Here is a 19054-nt window from a genome sequence, read left to right as displayed (position 1 = left end):
CAACCCTAAACCCGGGTCGAGCAGTTTTGAACATGTTTGGCTGGACTCCTATAACTTTTAACAATTTTTGGCTCGAGCCCGAATACTTGCTCCTCCTGAACTCAAACCTAGAACCTCGTGACCGATGTCCTTGCCTCCTGAAGATTTCTTGACGACCGAGATCGACAGTCAACTAATTTTTAGTATTCAGATACAAACCGCCTATATTCCATGTTTATACAGGTACACGGTGTTATAATAATAATTAGTTATAGTAGTAGTAGTAGTATCATTGATAACTATATTGTCTATGTAGGATACTTGAAGAGAGTAGTACTTGGAACTACACAAAGAATTTGGCTCGAATTGGCTCGTTTTGGGTCGACTCGACTGGAAACTCGATCCGAATTCGAGTCGAGTTGGGGGAAATTTTTCGAGCCAAGTTCTCGAGTCAAGCTCAAAGATGTCTGCTTCGAGTCGAGTCGAGTTTTAAAGAAAACTTGCTCGAACTCGCTCCTGCCCATTCCCATTGTATGCATGACGGGCATATAGAGTTCTTTCGAGGGGGATAGAACCATGAACATATTAAAAAATACTTAGTTTCACGGCTTTCTTCCCAGGGGGACGAAGGGATGGTAGTTATCCAGCATTTCTTTTAAGTACCTTATTTGAAATATGTAAAACAGTAACAAGTGGACAACACAATATACACACATCTTCTTATCTTCATTTTTCATTGCTGATTTCAATTGCAATTAACAATTACAATTAACAATTACAAGTTTGAATTGTCAATTGCAATTAACAATTAAATGTTTCAATTGCACCCTTTGCGATTGACAATTAACAATTAAAAGTTTCAATTGCCTAGTGACCAATTAACAATTAAGAATTGACGAAAATTTAATTGCAAATTTTGATTGAATTCAATTGCAATTGAAATTAATTGTCAATTACAAATTGAAATCAATTGCAATTAATTTTCAGAGCAATTACTTTCAATTGATTGATCAATTGCAATTGATTTCAATTGATTTTGCCTAACACTGGTTGTGACTACCATAATTTCAAACAAATCATCAGAAAACATCTACATGATGTTTAAATTCTTTTGTACTTTTCCAATGGAATTTTTGTTTTGTCCGGCTTGTATCTCCGCCCCTATTCGAACAATTTGGCCCAAATTTGCCGACTAATCTCCGACAAATGTGTAGTTTTCCTCATCAACATTTGGAACAAATTGGGAAAATATAGAGGGTGTTTCCTATATTTTTGTATTTTACAAATTGTTGGACAGCTGCTTCATTCGGGAGTTGTGCACATAGAAACATACACAATAAATATGATTGTAACTTTTTACCTTATGCACGTATCTTAAAACTATTGCTACCATTGTTTTTCTGCTTAAATTCTAGCCCAAAACCGTGTGTCATATTGCCCTATTCCTATTTACAAAACTTGACCTGAATTCACGATGGCGGATGTCAAGATGGCTGCTGGCAAGGTTCAACTTACCGTAGGACTTTCCCTTAGGTATAGTATATACCCACATTGTTGTTATTGACTTTTTATTATTAACAGGAAGTTTACAAGGAGTGGTACTGAACGTATTGTGCAATTGTCGACATCGATACGCGACATTTAAATCTGTTATTTTGGTTAATTCCACTTCAAAAACGCAGCTGCTTTTTTGTGTGTGGTCTTTATGTGGGACTTCCTTCCTCTGAGTGAAATTAGGTTTTATGGTAGGTTTCGATATGAGCTCATTGATACTTCCCTTGTAAGGAAAAGCCGGATAAAATGTACGCCAAAAATACAGTATCTCACAAGTCTCTCATGTTTGGGAGACAAAATTCAGTACATGCATTCTTTATTAAAGTAAGTGGTCACATATCCCTGCCATTTTGAACATTAAACTTCCAAGGTAGGAAAGGGTCAATTTCTATAGTATTTTCGACGTTGTCTGTCTCATCATCAAGGGAAAACGGTTGAACTATTTGAAATGAATTTCGTAATATAGTTAACACTTGACTCAAGCTGGGAGTTTTTGTCATATTACTTTCATTAAAATGTGTATCTTAAGGGGATTAAACTATAAATTTTGTATACAGTATATACACATAAGTAAATCCACTTGCTCACTGACTGACTGATTCACTCATCCAATAGATTTCCGAAACTGTTGCGCCTAGGAACTTCAAATTTTGTATAAATGTTTTCCTTGAACCATAAAAATGTTCACGAAAAAGGGATTTTCTTCCAATTTCGCGTGCAAGAAATCGATTTAACTTCATGGCAATATGAACGAAATACATTTATTAACGTCTGTAAAATAAATGGATTTCGAATTGATTAAGATCGACATAAGGTTTTGCCTAACGGTTTCCATAGTGGTCTTAACACTGTGTAAAATTATTTAGGGGCAATTATGTACGCGTTACTTAAACCCAGTAAAATTAAACTTACATCAACAAGTATTTTGAAACCATTAAAAAAAATGTTCTATATATTTTTCAAGTATTTTCATAAGCCGTTTCTTTCTGTACGAAGAACGGACATTCTGCTAATATGAAAATAAGATAGTTAGATGTGAATAACTTTGTTTTACTAAGTATGAATTAGTTTTAATTAACCTCTTCACATACCCTTGATTTCTGAAAGAGCGTTTCAATTTTCATCTAATTTTTTTATTGCTACATTCTAAACAATCACTGAGGGACAAATCTAATGGCAAAAATGAAATTATTTTTAATGAAGGTAATAACGATATACGTAGCTCTAAAATCTTCCTAGAATAAAACCTCGAGTATACTCGTCAGAAACGTGGGCAAACGATCATTTTCCAGCTTTTAACCTTTATACACTTCAACAGTAATAATGCCCAAATATACTCGTTATATATATATATATATATATATATATATATATATATATATATATATATAAGGGTGGTCCTTAAATTTTGATTTCCGAATTTCTTTGGACTCACCCCCTAAAATTGTTCCGTATGGGTCTAAATTAAACCAGAGGAATAATTAGGTTCATTGAATAATATTAAATGGTACCCCAAACGACCTAAAATTTTGAATCCAATTGCAGTATATAGTATATGGGAAAAATCTGGAATAAACTAATGTAATTTAGAAACGGCTAAAGGGAATGCGAAGATACTCTGGATAATAGAAATAGAGGAAGAAACATACCTAATTTTTTATAGTACTGTCATAGCGGCGATCTTGAAATTCGCCATCTTGGACTCAGGTCAAAATTTTCAAATAAGAAGAGGGTTATGTAACATATCGTTTTGAGGTAGCGTTTTACCAGAAACACAAATCTGGCACTATTTTAAAGATAGCTTTAGTCGTGTAAGAATTATTACCTGTGGAAATATTTCTCCTTTTCGCGGATAATTCTTACACGATTAAAAGTAAAGACATGAGTTTGGCGCGAAAAGTACGAAAGGGATATGCACGGCTTGAAAAGAAAGAGGAATGCGAAAGAAAATGCACTTCTGAAAATGATTTGTTTGAACTTTATACACCAAAAGACATGGAGCAGTTCAAGTAATGAAGAGGAAAACCCAGTTGAGAATGTTAGACAAAATGTAAATATGGATGCGTGCGTGCCCGGACCATCCAAGAGATGTAAAAGGGGAAAAACTAATTTTATTACTCAAAGACTGGTGTTGCTCTTGATCGATAAAAGGTCACTGATAGAGCAGCAATACATATTCTGACAGCAACGGCAGAAGCAGTAGGTCATAATGTAGAGGGACTAGCAATAAGTGGGTGTTCCATTCACCGATGCTGAGGGAAAATCTGTAGCGAAGTTGTACAGAACCACAAACAACAATTTCAGAGTGCATCAAGTGCATTAGTTGCGCATTGGAACAGAAAACTACTACCGAATTTGACTGGCAGAGAGGCTGCCGACAGGTTATCAATAATTATTATAGGAGATGGTCATGAGAGGCTAATTGGTGTTCCAATTTTGTTATCATCAAGAGAAGAACATATTGCTTCTACTATAGTACATTCACTTGAAGAATGGAACTTGGTAAAGTTCGTGCAGGCAATTTATTGTGACATTACTTCCTGCAATATAGGTCATGTCAACGGTGCTTGGATTCTGCTAGAGCAGTAACTTTAAAGTAACCTTTTCTACCTTCCCTATAGACACCACATTTATGGATAAATTTTAAAATGTGTATTTGATAAGTGAGGCGTTGGATGACAAAGTGGCGTGTCATTTTTTTTAATTTTTTTTTTTATTTTTATTTTTATTTATTTATTTTTTTTTTTTTTAAGAAAGTTGAGATACAGTACTTTCCGTGAACTTCAAACCATAACCTGTTGGATGGCAACGTTGTGTATCCCACAAGGTGAAAGCAGACTTTGGTAATTGAACTTCAGGGCCATTTCTTGCAAGGTGATAGTGCACATTTAAAGTGTTCATATTACAAACTGGGAGAGCACAATGACCTAATATAGTAGAGAAAAAGCGTCTTAAAGTTTTCCACTTGCCGCATATGTCGTACGTTGCGCAAGTTTATCAAGTGACGGCGTGGCAGAATCAGTAGCATCTGTGACTCACGTGCCAACGGTTCCGGGTTCTATTCCCTTGGAGTCAACTTTTTTTGTTTTTTGCTTGAACCAATAAAGTGGCCACTTGTAGCTACAAGTAAAATGTTAATTCACCATATGTTTATAATGAATTAAAGCAACAGAAATATTCAAATCAGTTGTAAAATCTTGCAATGTTCCCTGTTAACTACCAACGAAATGTAATCTATTTTGTAAATATTTTGATAATACGATTTATATTATGGTTACCACAGTCGTTGTGTAAAAAATCTTCTTGACACTTAGTGTCTACATTTGTTGACAGTGTGAGAATTACAAGGAGGATGAGAAGGAAATCTCCTTTGGTATCACTGGATGTTACTATAACCAAAGGAGATTTCCCCCTTATTCCTCTTGCAATAAGCGGCGAAAATCTGTTTCCAACATTGGGGAGAGGACGGGTAAGACCGTTTCCATATTTTTTTAAAGCGATGTTCAAAATATTTATGAACTTGTAAAACAGTACTGTAAAGGATCATGGGAACAGAGTTATCTTCAAAATTGGGAGGCGGGCAGATTTGGGGCTTATTCTGGGAGATATTAATTTCAATTTATTTTTCTTTGTGGCAATCGGACACAAATCATCATATTTCTCCTCACTCACATTTCAAAGCGGATTATTAGGAAGACAGTTTCAAGATTGGAGGGGACATGTTCCCCTCATCCCCCCATGCCATTTGCGTCAGTGCTTGTAATACACACATCGTCAACAGATGTAGACACGAAGCGTCAAAAACTTTTTTTTTTTACACAACGACTGTGGTAACCATAATATAAATCGTATTATCAAAATATTTACAAAATAGATTACATTTCGTTGGTAGTTAACAGGGAACATTGCAAGATTTTACAACGATTTGAATATTTCTATTGCTTTAATTCATTATAAGCATATGGTGAATTAACATTTCACTTGTAGCTACAAGTAACCACTTTATTGGTTCAAGCAAGAAAAAAAAAGTTGACTCCAGGGGAATAGAACCCGGGACCCTTGGCACGTGAGTCACAGATGCTACTGATTCTTCGACTCCGTCACTTGATAAATTTGCGCAACGTACGACATATGCGGCAAGTCGAAAACTTTAAGATGCTTTTTCTCTGCTATTAGGCCATTGTGTTCTCCCAGTTTGTAATATGAACACTAAATATGCACTTATCACCTTGCAAATAAATAGCCCCGAAGTTCAATTACCAAAGTCTGCTTTCTCCTTGTTAGAGTTAAGAGACCAGCCCATAGGGCAAATGATGGCAGTACAAGCAACCGATTTTGTTCGATTTTTCTATATCGATTCTAATAAAAGTCTCAACATCTTACAATGTCTCAAAACTGACTTACGCCACTTTGCCATACGCCTCAAGTATTGTGTTTCGTTTGCATCTGGACCGGACGTTCTCCTATTGAAGTGTTTTCAGAACGAGTGGTCTAAAATAGACTGCACTAACTTTATTCCAGGAATTGATTATGATGATGTAAGCAACAATATTTCCGATGTAAGAATGAAGTGTTGAATTCTGCTATCAAACTTGTAGAAGCAGGACACCGCAGAGAAGATTACAGCGAATTTTTAGAACTGACCATCATATTCTTGGGTGGCATACCTCTTTGAGGAGTTTTCTTTCGTTTGCCTGGAGCAATTCACCATGTAAGGTGGATGGGAAAAGCAATCTACTATTTAAAAATATTTCTCTTTCGCCAACAATTTCGTTTAACGAAGCAAATAGAAACGAGTCTTCGGAGATTATGCATTTTCTGATACGACTATATGTTCAAGATTGGCTTAAATGATCAAGCATCCCATTCGCCATTACAAAATCTACAATTTTTGAAAGGTTTATACAGTTATAGACAAATAGATGCTGAATTATCTGAAGTGGCTCTTTCTAGATTTTCAAGCCAACTCTGGCACTTGACGGAGGAACACGTAGATTTTTTTTTTTTTTTTTTTTTAGGATGGAATTGCTATAATGAAAAAAAAAGAATGGTTGAAAGAATTAAAAGTATAAGGGGAAACCGTGAAGCAGCAGAGGCTTAACGCAAGAGATTATACCATAAACATTTTTTTGTGTAAAGAAAACAGTGATTTTGTTACAATAAACACAAATTTTCCTCGAGAGATTTAAAGTACCCAAAGGGTTTCTTGAGTGTGATCCGATTTATGGCTAAATAACAATGACTATCTTCAAGGAAAGACAATAGTTAAATTCATTCGCGTAACAAACGGTGCAGCAGAAAGAGGAGTGTAACTAATAGAAGATTACCTCAACGTTCTTATGAAAAATGAAAAGCAGAAAGTTTCTTTAGCAGAGAGTGAAGGCCCACAGACAATCGTTTCCTAGATACGACAAAAGTGAACTATGTAGCAAATAAGATTCATAACTTACCAAAAAGCTACAACATAAATAAAGGATATTTCAATTTCTTCCAAGTTATAATTTTTCTTTTTTCTCATAATGGTCTATGAATCATCTTGATAGAAAAAACTTATCTGTAGTTCATAGTGAAACAAGCATGTAAAAGACTTCCAAACTTCTTACAAATATGTGTTACATAATTACAATAAAATAACATTACATTGAAGCATTTTCTTTTACACACGTTATAATTCTTACATGAATATAAGTAACTTGAAAATAATACGGGTCCGCGGTGGCTCAGTGGTAGAGCGTTCACCTCTGGTGCTTGGGGTCCCGGGTTCGATCACAGCCCCCGCCAAGTGAATTTTGTGGTGGACAAACGCCGTGTGCGTCGGTTTTCTCGGTGTTCTCCCGTTTCCTCCCATTTTCTTCATTCCACCATTTCATTCATTACTCATCATCACCGTCTCCTTTAGCCTAACCGGCATAACGTGGAACATAAAACTCAAACATTTCATTTCATTTTTTTTTCTTAAAAATAATACCAGATTTGTGCTTCTGGTGAAATGCTACCTCAAAAAGATATATCATATGACCCTCTTCCTATTTAAAAATGTTGACCTGAATTCAAGATGGCGAACCTCAAGATGGAAGCCATGACAATGCTATACAAGATTAGGTTGGCCTCTTCCTCTAGTTCCATTATCCAAGATACTTTCCATTTCCTTAAGGTGTTTCTAAATTACAGGAGTTTATTCTAGCTTTTCCCCATATACTATGTATTGTAAACGCATTCAAAACTTTAGGTCGTTTGGGGCACCATTTAAAGTTAATCAATGGATATAATTTTTCTCTTGGCTTAATTTGGTCAAATATGGAACCATTTTAGGGAGTGAGTCCAAGGAAATTCCTTAATTTATATTTTCCCATATAAATAAGGACCACCCTAATATTATATATATATATATATATATATATATATATATATATATATATATATATATATATATATATATATATATATATATGCTATAGATAGATAAATATATACTCGAGCTTTTATGTTAATGGATTAATAATTATGCTTAACTTACTGGTCTTGTCTTTGGTGGTGTAACAGCCACGACATCCATGAAGAATACATCAATTGAATCACTTGTTACTGGACGTTTCAAAACAGGAAAAACTTCCCTGAGAAATTCAGAATTTTTCTTGTATATCTTTCTGAGCAATTTCCTATAAAATGAAATAGAGTGAACAATTTTCTTTAAAAAAGAACATTAATAAAAATATTACCATTTGCTATAAACGAAATATTTATGGCTACTGGATACCTGCAGAAAAGCTAATCGATCTTAATTAAGTAGCAGGTACTCACCCTTTATCCAAAAATGGTTATTTCTTTTTTATAATTGAAATTTGTAATGAATTTTGGCTTTCTCTGGGACCTTACTAAATACACTTACTTCTAATTTCTCTCTTTTCCTTACTTATTCATTACTTACTTACTTTTTCCTCAAATAATTATTTAATGAACATAAAATCATCCGAAAAATGTTTATTTTTATTATTTATTTATTTAGCATCATTTGTAAATAATCACACCCCTTCACTTACACACCCCTGTTCTTGAACATTAAATTTTTAAATGCCACAGATAGAGATGCAAAATGAAGATACATAAGAAGAAAACCAAAGTGATAAAGTGTACGCAGGACAAGAAGGAACAAACATATGGCCAGAGGGAGAAAAAATCGAAGACGTTAAGACGCTTCTCTATTTAGCAAGTCTTAATATAATCGGACCAAAGAAGTGAAAAAGACGTTAAGAATAGCGCAGGCTAAACAAGTATTCAGTAGGAAAAGAGGACTGCTAACATCAAGAAATGTGTCGTTGGACGGTAACGATTTCTTAACACTTTGGTATGGAGCGTGGAGCTTTATGGATCAAAGACGTGGACACTGAGAAAAGCTGGAAGCATTTGAAATATGGTGTTGGCGTAGAATGCTACGCATATCAGAGACTGAAATGAAAAGGAATGAAGACATATTAAAGGAAACTAATGAAGGACGACAGATCAGGATAATAGGAAAAAGAAGAAACAGCATGCTTCGCCATCTTATTCGGCATTCCGAATGAATCTCCGTCTTGATAGAGAGAAAAAGCAAAAGGAAAACCAGAAAGAGGAAGACGAAGGATAGAATATCTAGATGCAGTTACAAAGAAGAGACCTTATCAAAGTATAAAGCAGCTCTCTCAAGGGGAGAAAAGTTTTAAAACTTTCACGTTACCCACCAACCTATTGTTGAGGAGAGAAAGAAGACGAAAATAGAGTTTAGGAAACTATTTACAAATGTTTGAACCAACATATTTTTCCATCTCATCCAGCGCAAGTCCTATTTACAAAATAAGAACACTTTTTCACCTTTCCACACTCAGCTTGTTGAACTGAAATTTAAAGTAACTATTCCTGTAGAATTTTTCTTATTGTTTAGTAAATTATTCGTTGTTTAATTTGAAAGTTGAAATCTTACCTATGCCTTAAATATTTCCTAGTTAAACCACTTAACGCCAATTCATTTGCTTTAGTTCAATAGCCTATACTTAAAAAAAGGAAAAGCCGTCTTTGCTTTACAAATCGATTAAACCTGGAGCAAAATGAAAGCAGAATTGGTTTATTTTTGTAATGTGGGAAAATTATTGTGAAATTTGGTATATTGGAGATTTGTAATCTTTTCAATTTACCTATAATGTCATCCCATTTATGATGTAGATTGCCTCTATCGACCCTGAATAGCGATATATATATATATATATATATATATTTTCGAATGAAAAATAAGTCTCACATGATCCTACCCGCACTCGTGAAGCAAGAATATTTGAATCCAATACATCTAATATCCTGTTCCTTGTACGTGCCTGGATAAGCCTGAAGTAGGGACCTCCTTGCCCCTAGAATCCTTCACATGGTCTCTCACTCTGGCAAAAATGTTTCTTTTCGTCATACCTATGCAAGACTTCGAACAAGAATAGAAAATTTCATAAATTCCTGAAGTGGTTAGTATATCCTTATAAAAATTATTGAATTTACAAAATGTATGCTCAAAACTAGTCCCAGGTTTCACGGGAATATTAATTCCGAATTTAGATCCTATGTTGCATAGTTTTTCTCAAATACCACATCAATTAAGTAGAGAAGTCCATTCTTTGTCTTTTTGGAGAGGGATTTTAGAAGTATTCAGAGATGACGCAGAATACTTCTAAGAAAAAGTTCTTCGAGACGTTCGCTTTTATTTAATGTGAATGGTCTGATATTTTGTGCACAAAAAAGTCGCAAGCCGTTTCCTTCCTACGAGCCGAGGTAACGAATTTGTAAATTTATAGGTCAAGACAATTTAGGCATGTTTTTGATTTCTCTTCAAACGTGAATTTTATGCATTTATGGATGGAGATCTAACAGAATGTTTTTGTGCTTGTAAATGATCAGATAATCGTCTACTTACATACATAAAATATCATATATAAACTTCTCTTTGCTCAGAATTTTATTTCAGAGGTAGTTTAATAATAATGAAAATCCATAAGAAAAAGTTCAGTTCGACAAAGTGAGTGTAGAAAAGTTTATTATTATTATTATTATTATTATTATTATTATTAATAATAATAATAATAATAATAATAATAATAATAATAATAATAATAATAATAATAATAATAATAATAATAATAACAGAACTAAAAACGCGCCGCTGGGAGAAGAACATATTTGTTCAAACATATGTCAATAGTTTCCTAGACTCAATTATTGGCAATACGTTAACATTTTCATTTTATATCCCGTTAATATTGTAGCATGATTAAAAAAAAAAAAAAATGGCCAAGGAAAAAAAATTTATTCGGTATATTTAAGATAATTCGTAAAACATTAGCCTTTTAATTCTGAAAATAAATTGTAATCATTTACTAGTGCTGAAGGTCAGTCACATAACATTTTAACAAACAAGGAACCTCAAACAGTACACATTAATTCTTTACACACATGACATTCTTTTAACTAGGAAAAAAGCCCCGATACGTAAGACTTTACCGAGTCAGAGAGTGAAGCTGTGTTCCTGTAAATAACAACACTAGGAAACAATTCTGCAATGCAATTAAGCGGAAGAAATATTACGCCATTGATACAGAAAGAGAGGATTCGAGGACCGGCAAGTACGGTAATTGAGGAAGTCTTATTTAAACCGTGATCATCGCAAATAAATTTATCTGATAGTAGTGTAAATACGCTTTTTCCATTGGCTAGTAACGATATTCTAGAGTTTTACAAGTCCGACTCACAATTTCGTTTACCACAATCACATAACACCTCTGTAGCTTGATTATATACAATTTTAGAATACACTAAGGCCTGTCTTATGTTGATCATCATAAGTTCCAATGAAAAGTGGCCAACTTAGGAGCCAACTTATGAAAGATTGTACAGTGTGATTGACGTACTTTTAAGAATAGGATTTCTAGTATTACTTGATTGTAAAATTTTAATATGCAACAGCAGGACACTACTTTTAAATAATGTATATAGAGTAATCACAAGAATATACGTAGTTAACTACCTCTTGTTAATGAGCTACAAATGTTTCCCTCCGAGCAAAAATGTTTTGAGAAAATCTTAAGGAAGACCTCCGCTGTTTGATATCTTAAAACCTCTGCTACATTTCGACAAGCTGTCACGTGCCCATGGTTGGCAATTGAGATGGTTAGCATTAACCTTGAAAATTTTCCGGAACTAATAAAGCTTTTAACTGATGAAAGGAGCCGATAAAGCTAATGGTGTTACCAAAGCAGACAGGGTAAACAAATACGTACAACCATTTCCTAAATTCCTGTACGTGCTTTTTCTTATTCACATTTTCCTTCACCATCCCTTTATCAGGGTAGTGTTCTGGCCATCGACCTCCAAGAACAAATCGTGCCAGTCACGATTACAGACCATCTGTCTCAATATAGGAATACGAAAGAGTTAAGAAATTAACAAAACAGTATTTTGCGTGACCAAGATATGTAGGTAAATTTATCATTATCATCATAGGATAAACATTACTTTAATGCGGCCAACTTCCTGATAGACAGGTGGCCAATTTACAGAGTAATAAGTACCGAATATCTTATGGGAAAATGCAGGTTCAAGACAAACCAGGCCAAGATAAGCAGGTGGCCAACTTAGAAAAGTAGCGAAGTTGACAGGTTTTACTGTACTAAGAGATCTCAACAGCAGGTTGGAATGTTAGCTAAATCTAATATTGTTTTTTTTTTTTTTTTTTTTTTTTTTTTTTTTTTTTTTTTTTTTTTTTTTTTTTTTATTGTGATATATTTGAACCAAATCATACATATACTATGTCACTGACTTTAATAACTCTTCTAGATCTAAGCGTGCATGACTCTTATAATGAATTAAATTTCAAAATTTATTGAGCTACGTAGGTCACGTTTCAATAAAGTACATAATTTGCATGAATTTGTGAGCATTATTTGTGTAGTACAATACTTTGTGTAGTGCTGGTATCTTGTTCAAGGATCTTCATCTTTGAATACAAATCAAGTTCATATTTACATGTTTTTTAACTCCTTATCTCCGTCCACATATTCCACTGAAAACAACACCCAAGTCAGTGTGCTAAATCTTAGAATTTCTTGGTAGAGACTTTTGAGAAGACATTCAACAGATAAGATTATTACAATGGATCATCGATTGAGAAACCTGGAGGAAAAAAGAAGAAAGAAGTCTAGGTACAAACTGTAAAAAAAAAAAAAGTTTGAGTTTTTTTTTCTGAAACGCCCGGGAGGATGTTAGGAAAATTAAATGAAATCTTTAAGTTTTACGTCCCACGGTTATGTAGACGGTGATGATGAGAAATGAATGAAGCAATGGAATGAAGGAAGTTGGAGGAAACGGGGGAACTCGGAGGAAAAGCACGCACACGGTGTTTGTCCACCACAAAGTTCCCTTGGCGCGAGCTGGGATCGAATCGAGGACCCCATGCACCGGAGGTGAAGGCACTACCACTGAGCCACCGCAACCCAGGAGGATGTTAGGATTTGTAAGGTTTCGGACAAAGTGTTGAGAAATTGAATGCCAAGTAAATAGCGTTACTATGTTATGTTTATTTTATGTATGGAATGTTGTTAGTGAAACCCTTGTTAATCTCGGGATTTGAGCCGTAAGTAGCTGATATGATTATAGGAAATATGAGCCATAAATGGCTGAAGTTACAGTAATAGTTGATGAGTTACGGTAATAGTTGAGAGAGTTGTTTATATTTATATGATACAACAAATAAGCTTGTGGAAGAGTTAATATCACTTAACCTTAATGACTGTAATAGGGTACGTACAAGTACTCAGTGATATATGTATTGAAATATTAAAGGTAAATAGAAAGTTGATAAAGAATTTACGTACATTCATTAATAGTCTCTTTCTTTAATGAATCAGTTGATCAAGTAGCACTTGCATTTTGAGAACACTTGGCTTTAAGAAATACAACCCAACAGAGTTAAGAAATTCAGAATAGTGGATTTTTTACTGTTATTTTTTAAGTGGGGTTATCTGCGTGATTCTTTTTTTTTCGGATAAGAGAATATTTTTTGTTACACAATAATGACAAGATCATCTTGAAATAATTGTTGCGGGACGACGTAGAGCTAGTACGAGTTCAGCGAATGACGAAGTTACATGATACGAAATTTCTGAAAGGTTCCGAGTACAAATTCTTAAAGTAGAAGTATTAAATACTGCAGGCTTTGCGATGCTAATGAATATATATATATATATATAGGAAATCACGAAGAAAAAATATAGGAGGTTTCGTGAAGCTGTGAAAAAGGAACATTTCAATTATTTCCTGGAACATTTGTGCATTTGGAACATTTTGAAAGAACAAGAAACAAAGAAACACATAACAATATTTCTACCTATTGGACGGAACATTTCAATTATCCAATAGGTAGAAATAAAAAAACATCACATGGAAATTACACCAATTGTTATATGAACATATATTCTACTCTAAATATAACTAAATCGGTAATTATCTTGTTGCAAAATTTTATAAAGTTTCTTAGTGTTTTCGTATGTAGCTCACCAGTACTAAGCAACGACCGTAAGGAAAGTGTAAAAAGGGATCTGGCTTCACAGAATAGAGTTTTCACTCGTCCATGAAGACATTGATTTCTTACAACTGCAAATACATGCTTCATTTCTTTTGCCAAATTCCGTTGCTTTCAATATTGGTAATTTCTCAAGCAGTTTTGAAACCACACAAATGGAGAATCGCTTTACATTCTCCCTGAATTCCCTCTTTTGGAACTCCAACCACCCACACCTTATTTCCTTATGTTATTTCCACAAGTGCAAGTAGCAATGCTACAAAAATATAGGAGGTTTCGTTAAAATGTAGGAAATATAGGAGTTTATAAGAAGAGACGCAAATATATAGGAAAAATAGGAAATATAGGAACATTGGAAAGCCTGCATATTGTTGGTAGGTTTCAATTGTGAAGTTTCTAGACCCCCATTCTCAACTTTGATGTTTGTTAAGTTTTTTTTTAACCATTTCCAACTATTTTCAATATCCACTCTGGGCTACCATAAAATAACCTTCTACGTCTTCAACTCCAATTGAGTACTATTTCCTTCAAATCCAGAATCTTACGTATTTGTATGTCCAGTTTATCGTCTCTGGCTCTGAACTCTTCTCTGACTGCCCTCAACACTAGAACTTTCTTCAGAATTATCACATATCTCTATCGGTTTAAATTCTCTATTTCTACGCCGCCTTCATGTATTTTTGTACACGAATTAACTGGTTATTTAAGAGTACTCAAGTAGTGTACTTGCTCAGAGACAATATAAAATACTCGACATTTTTAGTAGTTGTAAAACAGTAGCTTACATTTTTTCTTCTTTTTCTTAACATGGATGTTGAAAATGAAAATGGTTGAAAGTGCTTAGAAGAATTTAATGTTCACGTCAATTAAAGTGGCTGTGTGATTGGTGAAGGACAAGGTGAATTTCAATGTGCACTTAGGGATTGTACGTATTGTTTGAGTGCTGACTGGCCTGTGTCCATACTAAGAAAATATTGTCTATAAGTCGAAGCCACATGAAAGGTTTGACGATGGCGATAAGCAAATACTTTTGTTGTTCCGGACATTTTAGTAATAAGGTAGCGCACGAGGGTCACTCAAACACCCATGGAACTAATCTTAGCTCGAAGTTAGTAGTATTTTCTAACGCCAAGTTGTTCATGTGCTTGACTTTCGAGGTCTCGGTCATGTATTTAGGAATCTTTCTAGGATGCTGAAGAATGTCACTGTCATATGCCCAAGTTATACAGAAAATCCGCACCTTATTTATATTTCTGCATTTTTGAGCTATTATTTTAAGAACCCCGTGTCAACACACTAACTAAAGATACAACTCAACCTTACCCGGAAACAATTCAATTACTAAAAACTCCTCCGAAATAAAAAATTCCGTCACCTTAATAAACTCAATTCTGAATTTCCTCACTCATTCAATACCATTTAAGTTTCTACTTCCAACAGAAACTCGTGAATTTTGCTTATTCCATACTCACCACTTCTCTCCCTGAAACTAAGAAATCTTTCCCGAGTTACCCCCAAACCTTTCACTTACGTTCCTCAATTTTTACAACTTCAAACGAGTAAGTCCCTTAAAATAAACTGCAGCTACACTGACAAAATGAAAAAAAACTCAAATTCTAAATGTGTCAAATATTCAATGACAACCTGGTTTTTTAACATCCGATCAGAAAAGTATATTTATTTCAACATTCCGCATTTACGATTATTCCAATCTTAGTTACATACTACATGCATCCATTACAACCTGTATGTTTCAGAAACAAATTCCTCCACAAATTTGTATCAACAATCACTGGTAATTCTGTAACACACAGACTCATCCATCTGTTCTGTTCCAGAACGGAAGATTCACCACAACTATACATTTAATCACACCTTCCACGTAAGAATTCTTAAGACCCTCCTAATAAATTCTTCTACATCTATCAGAAAGAGTTAAGAACAACTTAACATTTCCATCCTACGCACGTACTACATCCATGGACTCAACCGCATAACATATGTATATCACCCCATATATCTCTTTGTTTTCCATATACGTATTTATTCTATTGAGGGCGCGCTAGCTCAGTGACAGAGTGACCATTTCTAGTTCGATAACAGTTATGTGAGTGAGGTTGATAACATTGAGTTCGAAGGTTTTCTTGGAGTCCCCCCCCCCAACACACACCCCACTCTCATTCCACCAATTCCTCTACATAAACATTCTCTTTCATTAATAATTTGTCTCCTCCCTTGAGCTAAAAAACTTCCACTTGAAGAAGAAATATAATTATGGCATTTGAATTATTTTACAATGTTCAAATTTATGCATGAGCATGTATGCCATACCCCCTGGACCAAATCCTGAATATATGTCTATATAATATTCTTTATTTTCATTTTTCCGTTCTACACAATTACTAACCAACTTATCATGTGAGTTAATCTTTCAACAATAGATTGTCTCAACTTTCTGACTGATTACGCTATCACATGACTGATGTTACGCATGCTCCACAAATTCCGCTCTTTCTACAGTCGTTTATCCTTACTTCTTTCATTCCTCTAAGTGATGAAGCAAGATGGGACAACTTTATTTATTTTTATCTTAATTCTTATTATATAAACAAGATTTGTTACCTTATTTCTGAAGGTACCATAAAGGTATTCACTTGCTTAGTTTCCTCTTTATCTGACACATTTTCTTGTTCACTGAAAGAAAGAAACAAAGAAAAACTTATAAAAATATTGAATTAACATGAGGGGAAAAAACTACAAACTAGATATGACAAATAAATAATAAAGGACCTAAAATGATCCCTAAAATTACGTAGCTCATTCATATAATTTCATTTCTTCCTTCAATAAAGTTTATAAATCATTCTCAGGTATTAGAGTAAGAGTAAGAGAGAGAGAGAGAAAGTAAGTATGAACACAGATACAGAATAGAAATCTATCATGTAGCCGTACATATCTTCTTTCACGACGCAAGGAAAAGATAGAACTGATGTAAGAGTTGAGAAAAATGGGAATGGAAAGAAACTAGAAGTGTGGGTTAAGATTAGGAAACTGTGTGCCATAAGAATGACAGGAACTGCAAACATACCGAGAATATTAAATGCAGATTATTGAAATGAAACTCATGCTATCACTCACAAGTCAGTGTAAACTCTAGTATTATTGTAACTGATATCGAAGAAACCAGAAGTGAAAACACTTAAAAACATAATTTTTGTATTTCACGATATAAATGGAAAAACTCGCAGAGGGTACAAGTTGTCAAATTAAAAAAAAAAAAAAAAAAAAAGGAAACTAGTCGAAACAAAAATAGATGAACAACTGGATAAAGAGAAAATGTAATATTAGCGTTGATCAAAATATATATGTATGAGAAAAACAAAAGGGTAATTGTACAATGTCATTCGGTTATGAGATTTTTCCCTCAAAAGAAAAGGATTTAAAAACCTCCTTAAATAGTTAATGCTTTCATAATAATATATACGCACTAATTGAATAATGTATGTAAAATAATATAAAACAAAGATTACTCTATCTTTTATTTTTGTGTCGGTAAAGTCGACATCTTCAACTCATGACCTCATCTGGATACACTAATCTAGAAGTTAACCAAGTTGTTGCTGTGAATTACATTTTCTATTTCTTCTTTCGTCTATTAATGTAACTATATTTTTAACTTCTTCTACAACACTAACAAATCATTACTCTTATCCTATGACTAAAAGATTTTTCAATAATTTATATGAGAATATTAACAATGCATATTGAGTACATTTTTAATCATACTATTATTAATCCACAATTCTTAATTGAAGATCATTTTTTAATTATTAGGAAATTATAGATTAATAATAATGAGCATTTGATTAAAAATTTAAACAATAAGTATTGTTATTCGCATATATTAAAAAATCTTTTAATTATAGAATAAGAACAGGGCTTGTTAGTCTTACAGCAGAAGTTAATATAGTAATCGGACTCTTTCTCTGTGTTTTAGACAGGAAAAGGGCTAAATAAGCAATCGATGTTCAAAAACTTATTATCAATAATAAGCGATGTCCTTAATTTATATGTAAATTAACAGATTATGTTTATTACCAGGTGTAAAAATAACTGAAAAGTCGTATGCTTTCATTCTGAAATGCACGACAGAACCTAATCCACTGTCCAGATTGTGTGCGACAGGATATTCCTTAGTCTGAACATACAACGTTAAACGGAGGGAAAAGTGATTATTTAATCTTTATTAAACTTTATCCCTGCAAAAATGAAATACCTTGTAGGGAGATTTGTTTAGTTGAAAATTTAGACAGGAAAAATGAAATATCAGTTTAGAATGCTGAGAATTATTCACCCTCATTCTGTTCTTGTTGGTTGAGAGATGTCGAATCCCGGATGTTCTGAAGCACATATCCATCACTCGACAAGAAAATGAAGTTCTTGTAGCACACTTGGATAGACAGGGTACTGAGGTCGAGAACAGCCTTGCGCACTTCATTCTTACTAGCTGTTCTGGGACTGACAGACAGGCATCGCCTCTTCTTGTTCGGGTGCTATAACTTAGTATTCAGTTTGGCGTCGGTGTGGATCAGTGGTTCAAACCTGGGTCATCAGTGGAACTGCATCGAGCTGCAACTGTTTAAGCTGCAGGGAGTGCTTAAACTGATGGAGTTCGAACTTCCGAAGTAAGGGCATTACATGATGTTGGTGGATTAATGTGTGTAATCGGATTTAAAAAATAAATCCACCACATTTTAAATACAAGCGAGTATTCTTTGTCTTTGTGAGATATTTTTTTACAAGCTAAAAGGCACTGAATAATTATGCCGACCAATTTAAACGCAATACCTTTAAAAGACGCGGGAGGTCATTTTCTTTTTAATCAAACTATACTTCAGTACGGAGACACTGTTTCTCGACTCTAAACTTTTA

At 34.0% G+C, this 19054-nt stretch overlaps 1 protein-coding gene across 4 annotated transcripts in view; it reads right to left on the bottom strand.

Annotated features, from left to right (window-relative positions):
• LOC145671309 (DNA-directed RNA polymerase I subunit RPA1-like) overlaps positions 1-19054 on the bottom strand; it is a 267751-nt gene that overhangs the window by 228263 nt on the left and 20434 nt on the right. For all 4 annotated transcript variants that reach the window (XR_014128501.1, XM_081740285.1, XM_081740284.1 and 1 more), the window contains exons 5-6: positions 16745-16816; positions 8051-8192 (exon numbers count right to left, since the gene is read on the bottom strand). Coding sequence is in view for 3 of the 4 variants with exons in the window: in XM_081740285.1 (XP_081596411.1) it covers positions 8051-8192; positions 16745-16816 (214 nt within the window). In the remaining variant the exon portion in view is untranslated. The remainder of the gene's footprint in view (positions 1-8050; positions 8193-16744; positions 16817-19054) is intronic.

Source organism: Thermobia domestica, chromosome 15, assembly GCF_964235325.1.
Source record: "Thermobia domestica chromosome 15, izTheDome1.hap1.1, whole genome shotgun sequence".
In the NCBI taxonomy this organism is placed as follows: Eukaryota; Metazoa; Arthropoda; class Insecta; order Zygentoma; family Lepismatidae; genus Thermobia; species Thermobia domestica.
The sequence above is the reverse complement of the archived record's forward strand: the minus strand, read 5'-3'. Positions and strand labels throughout refer to the sequence as shown.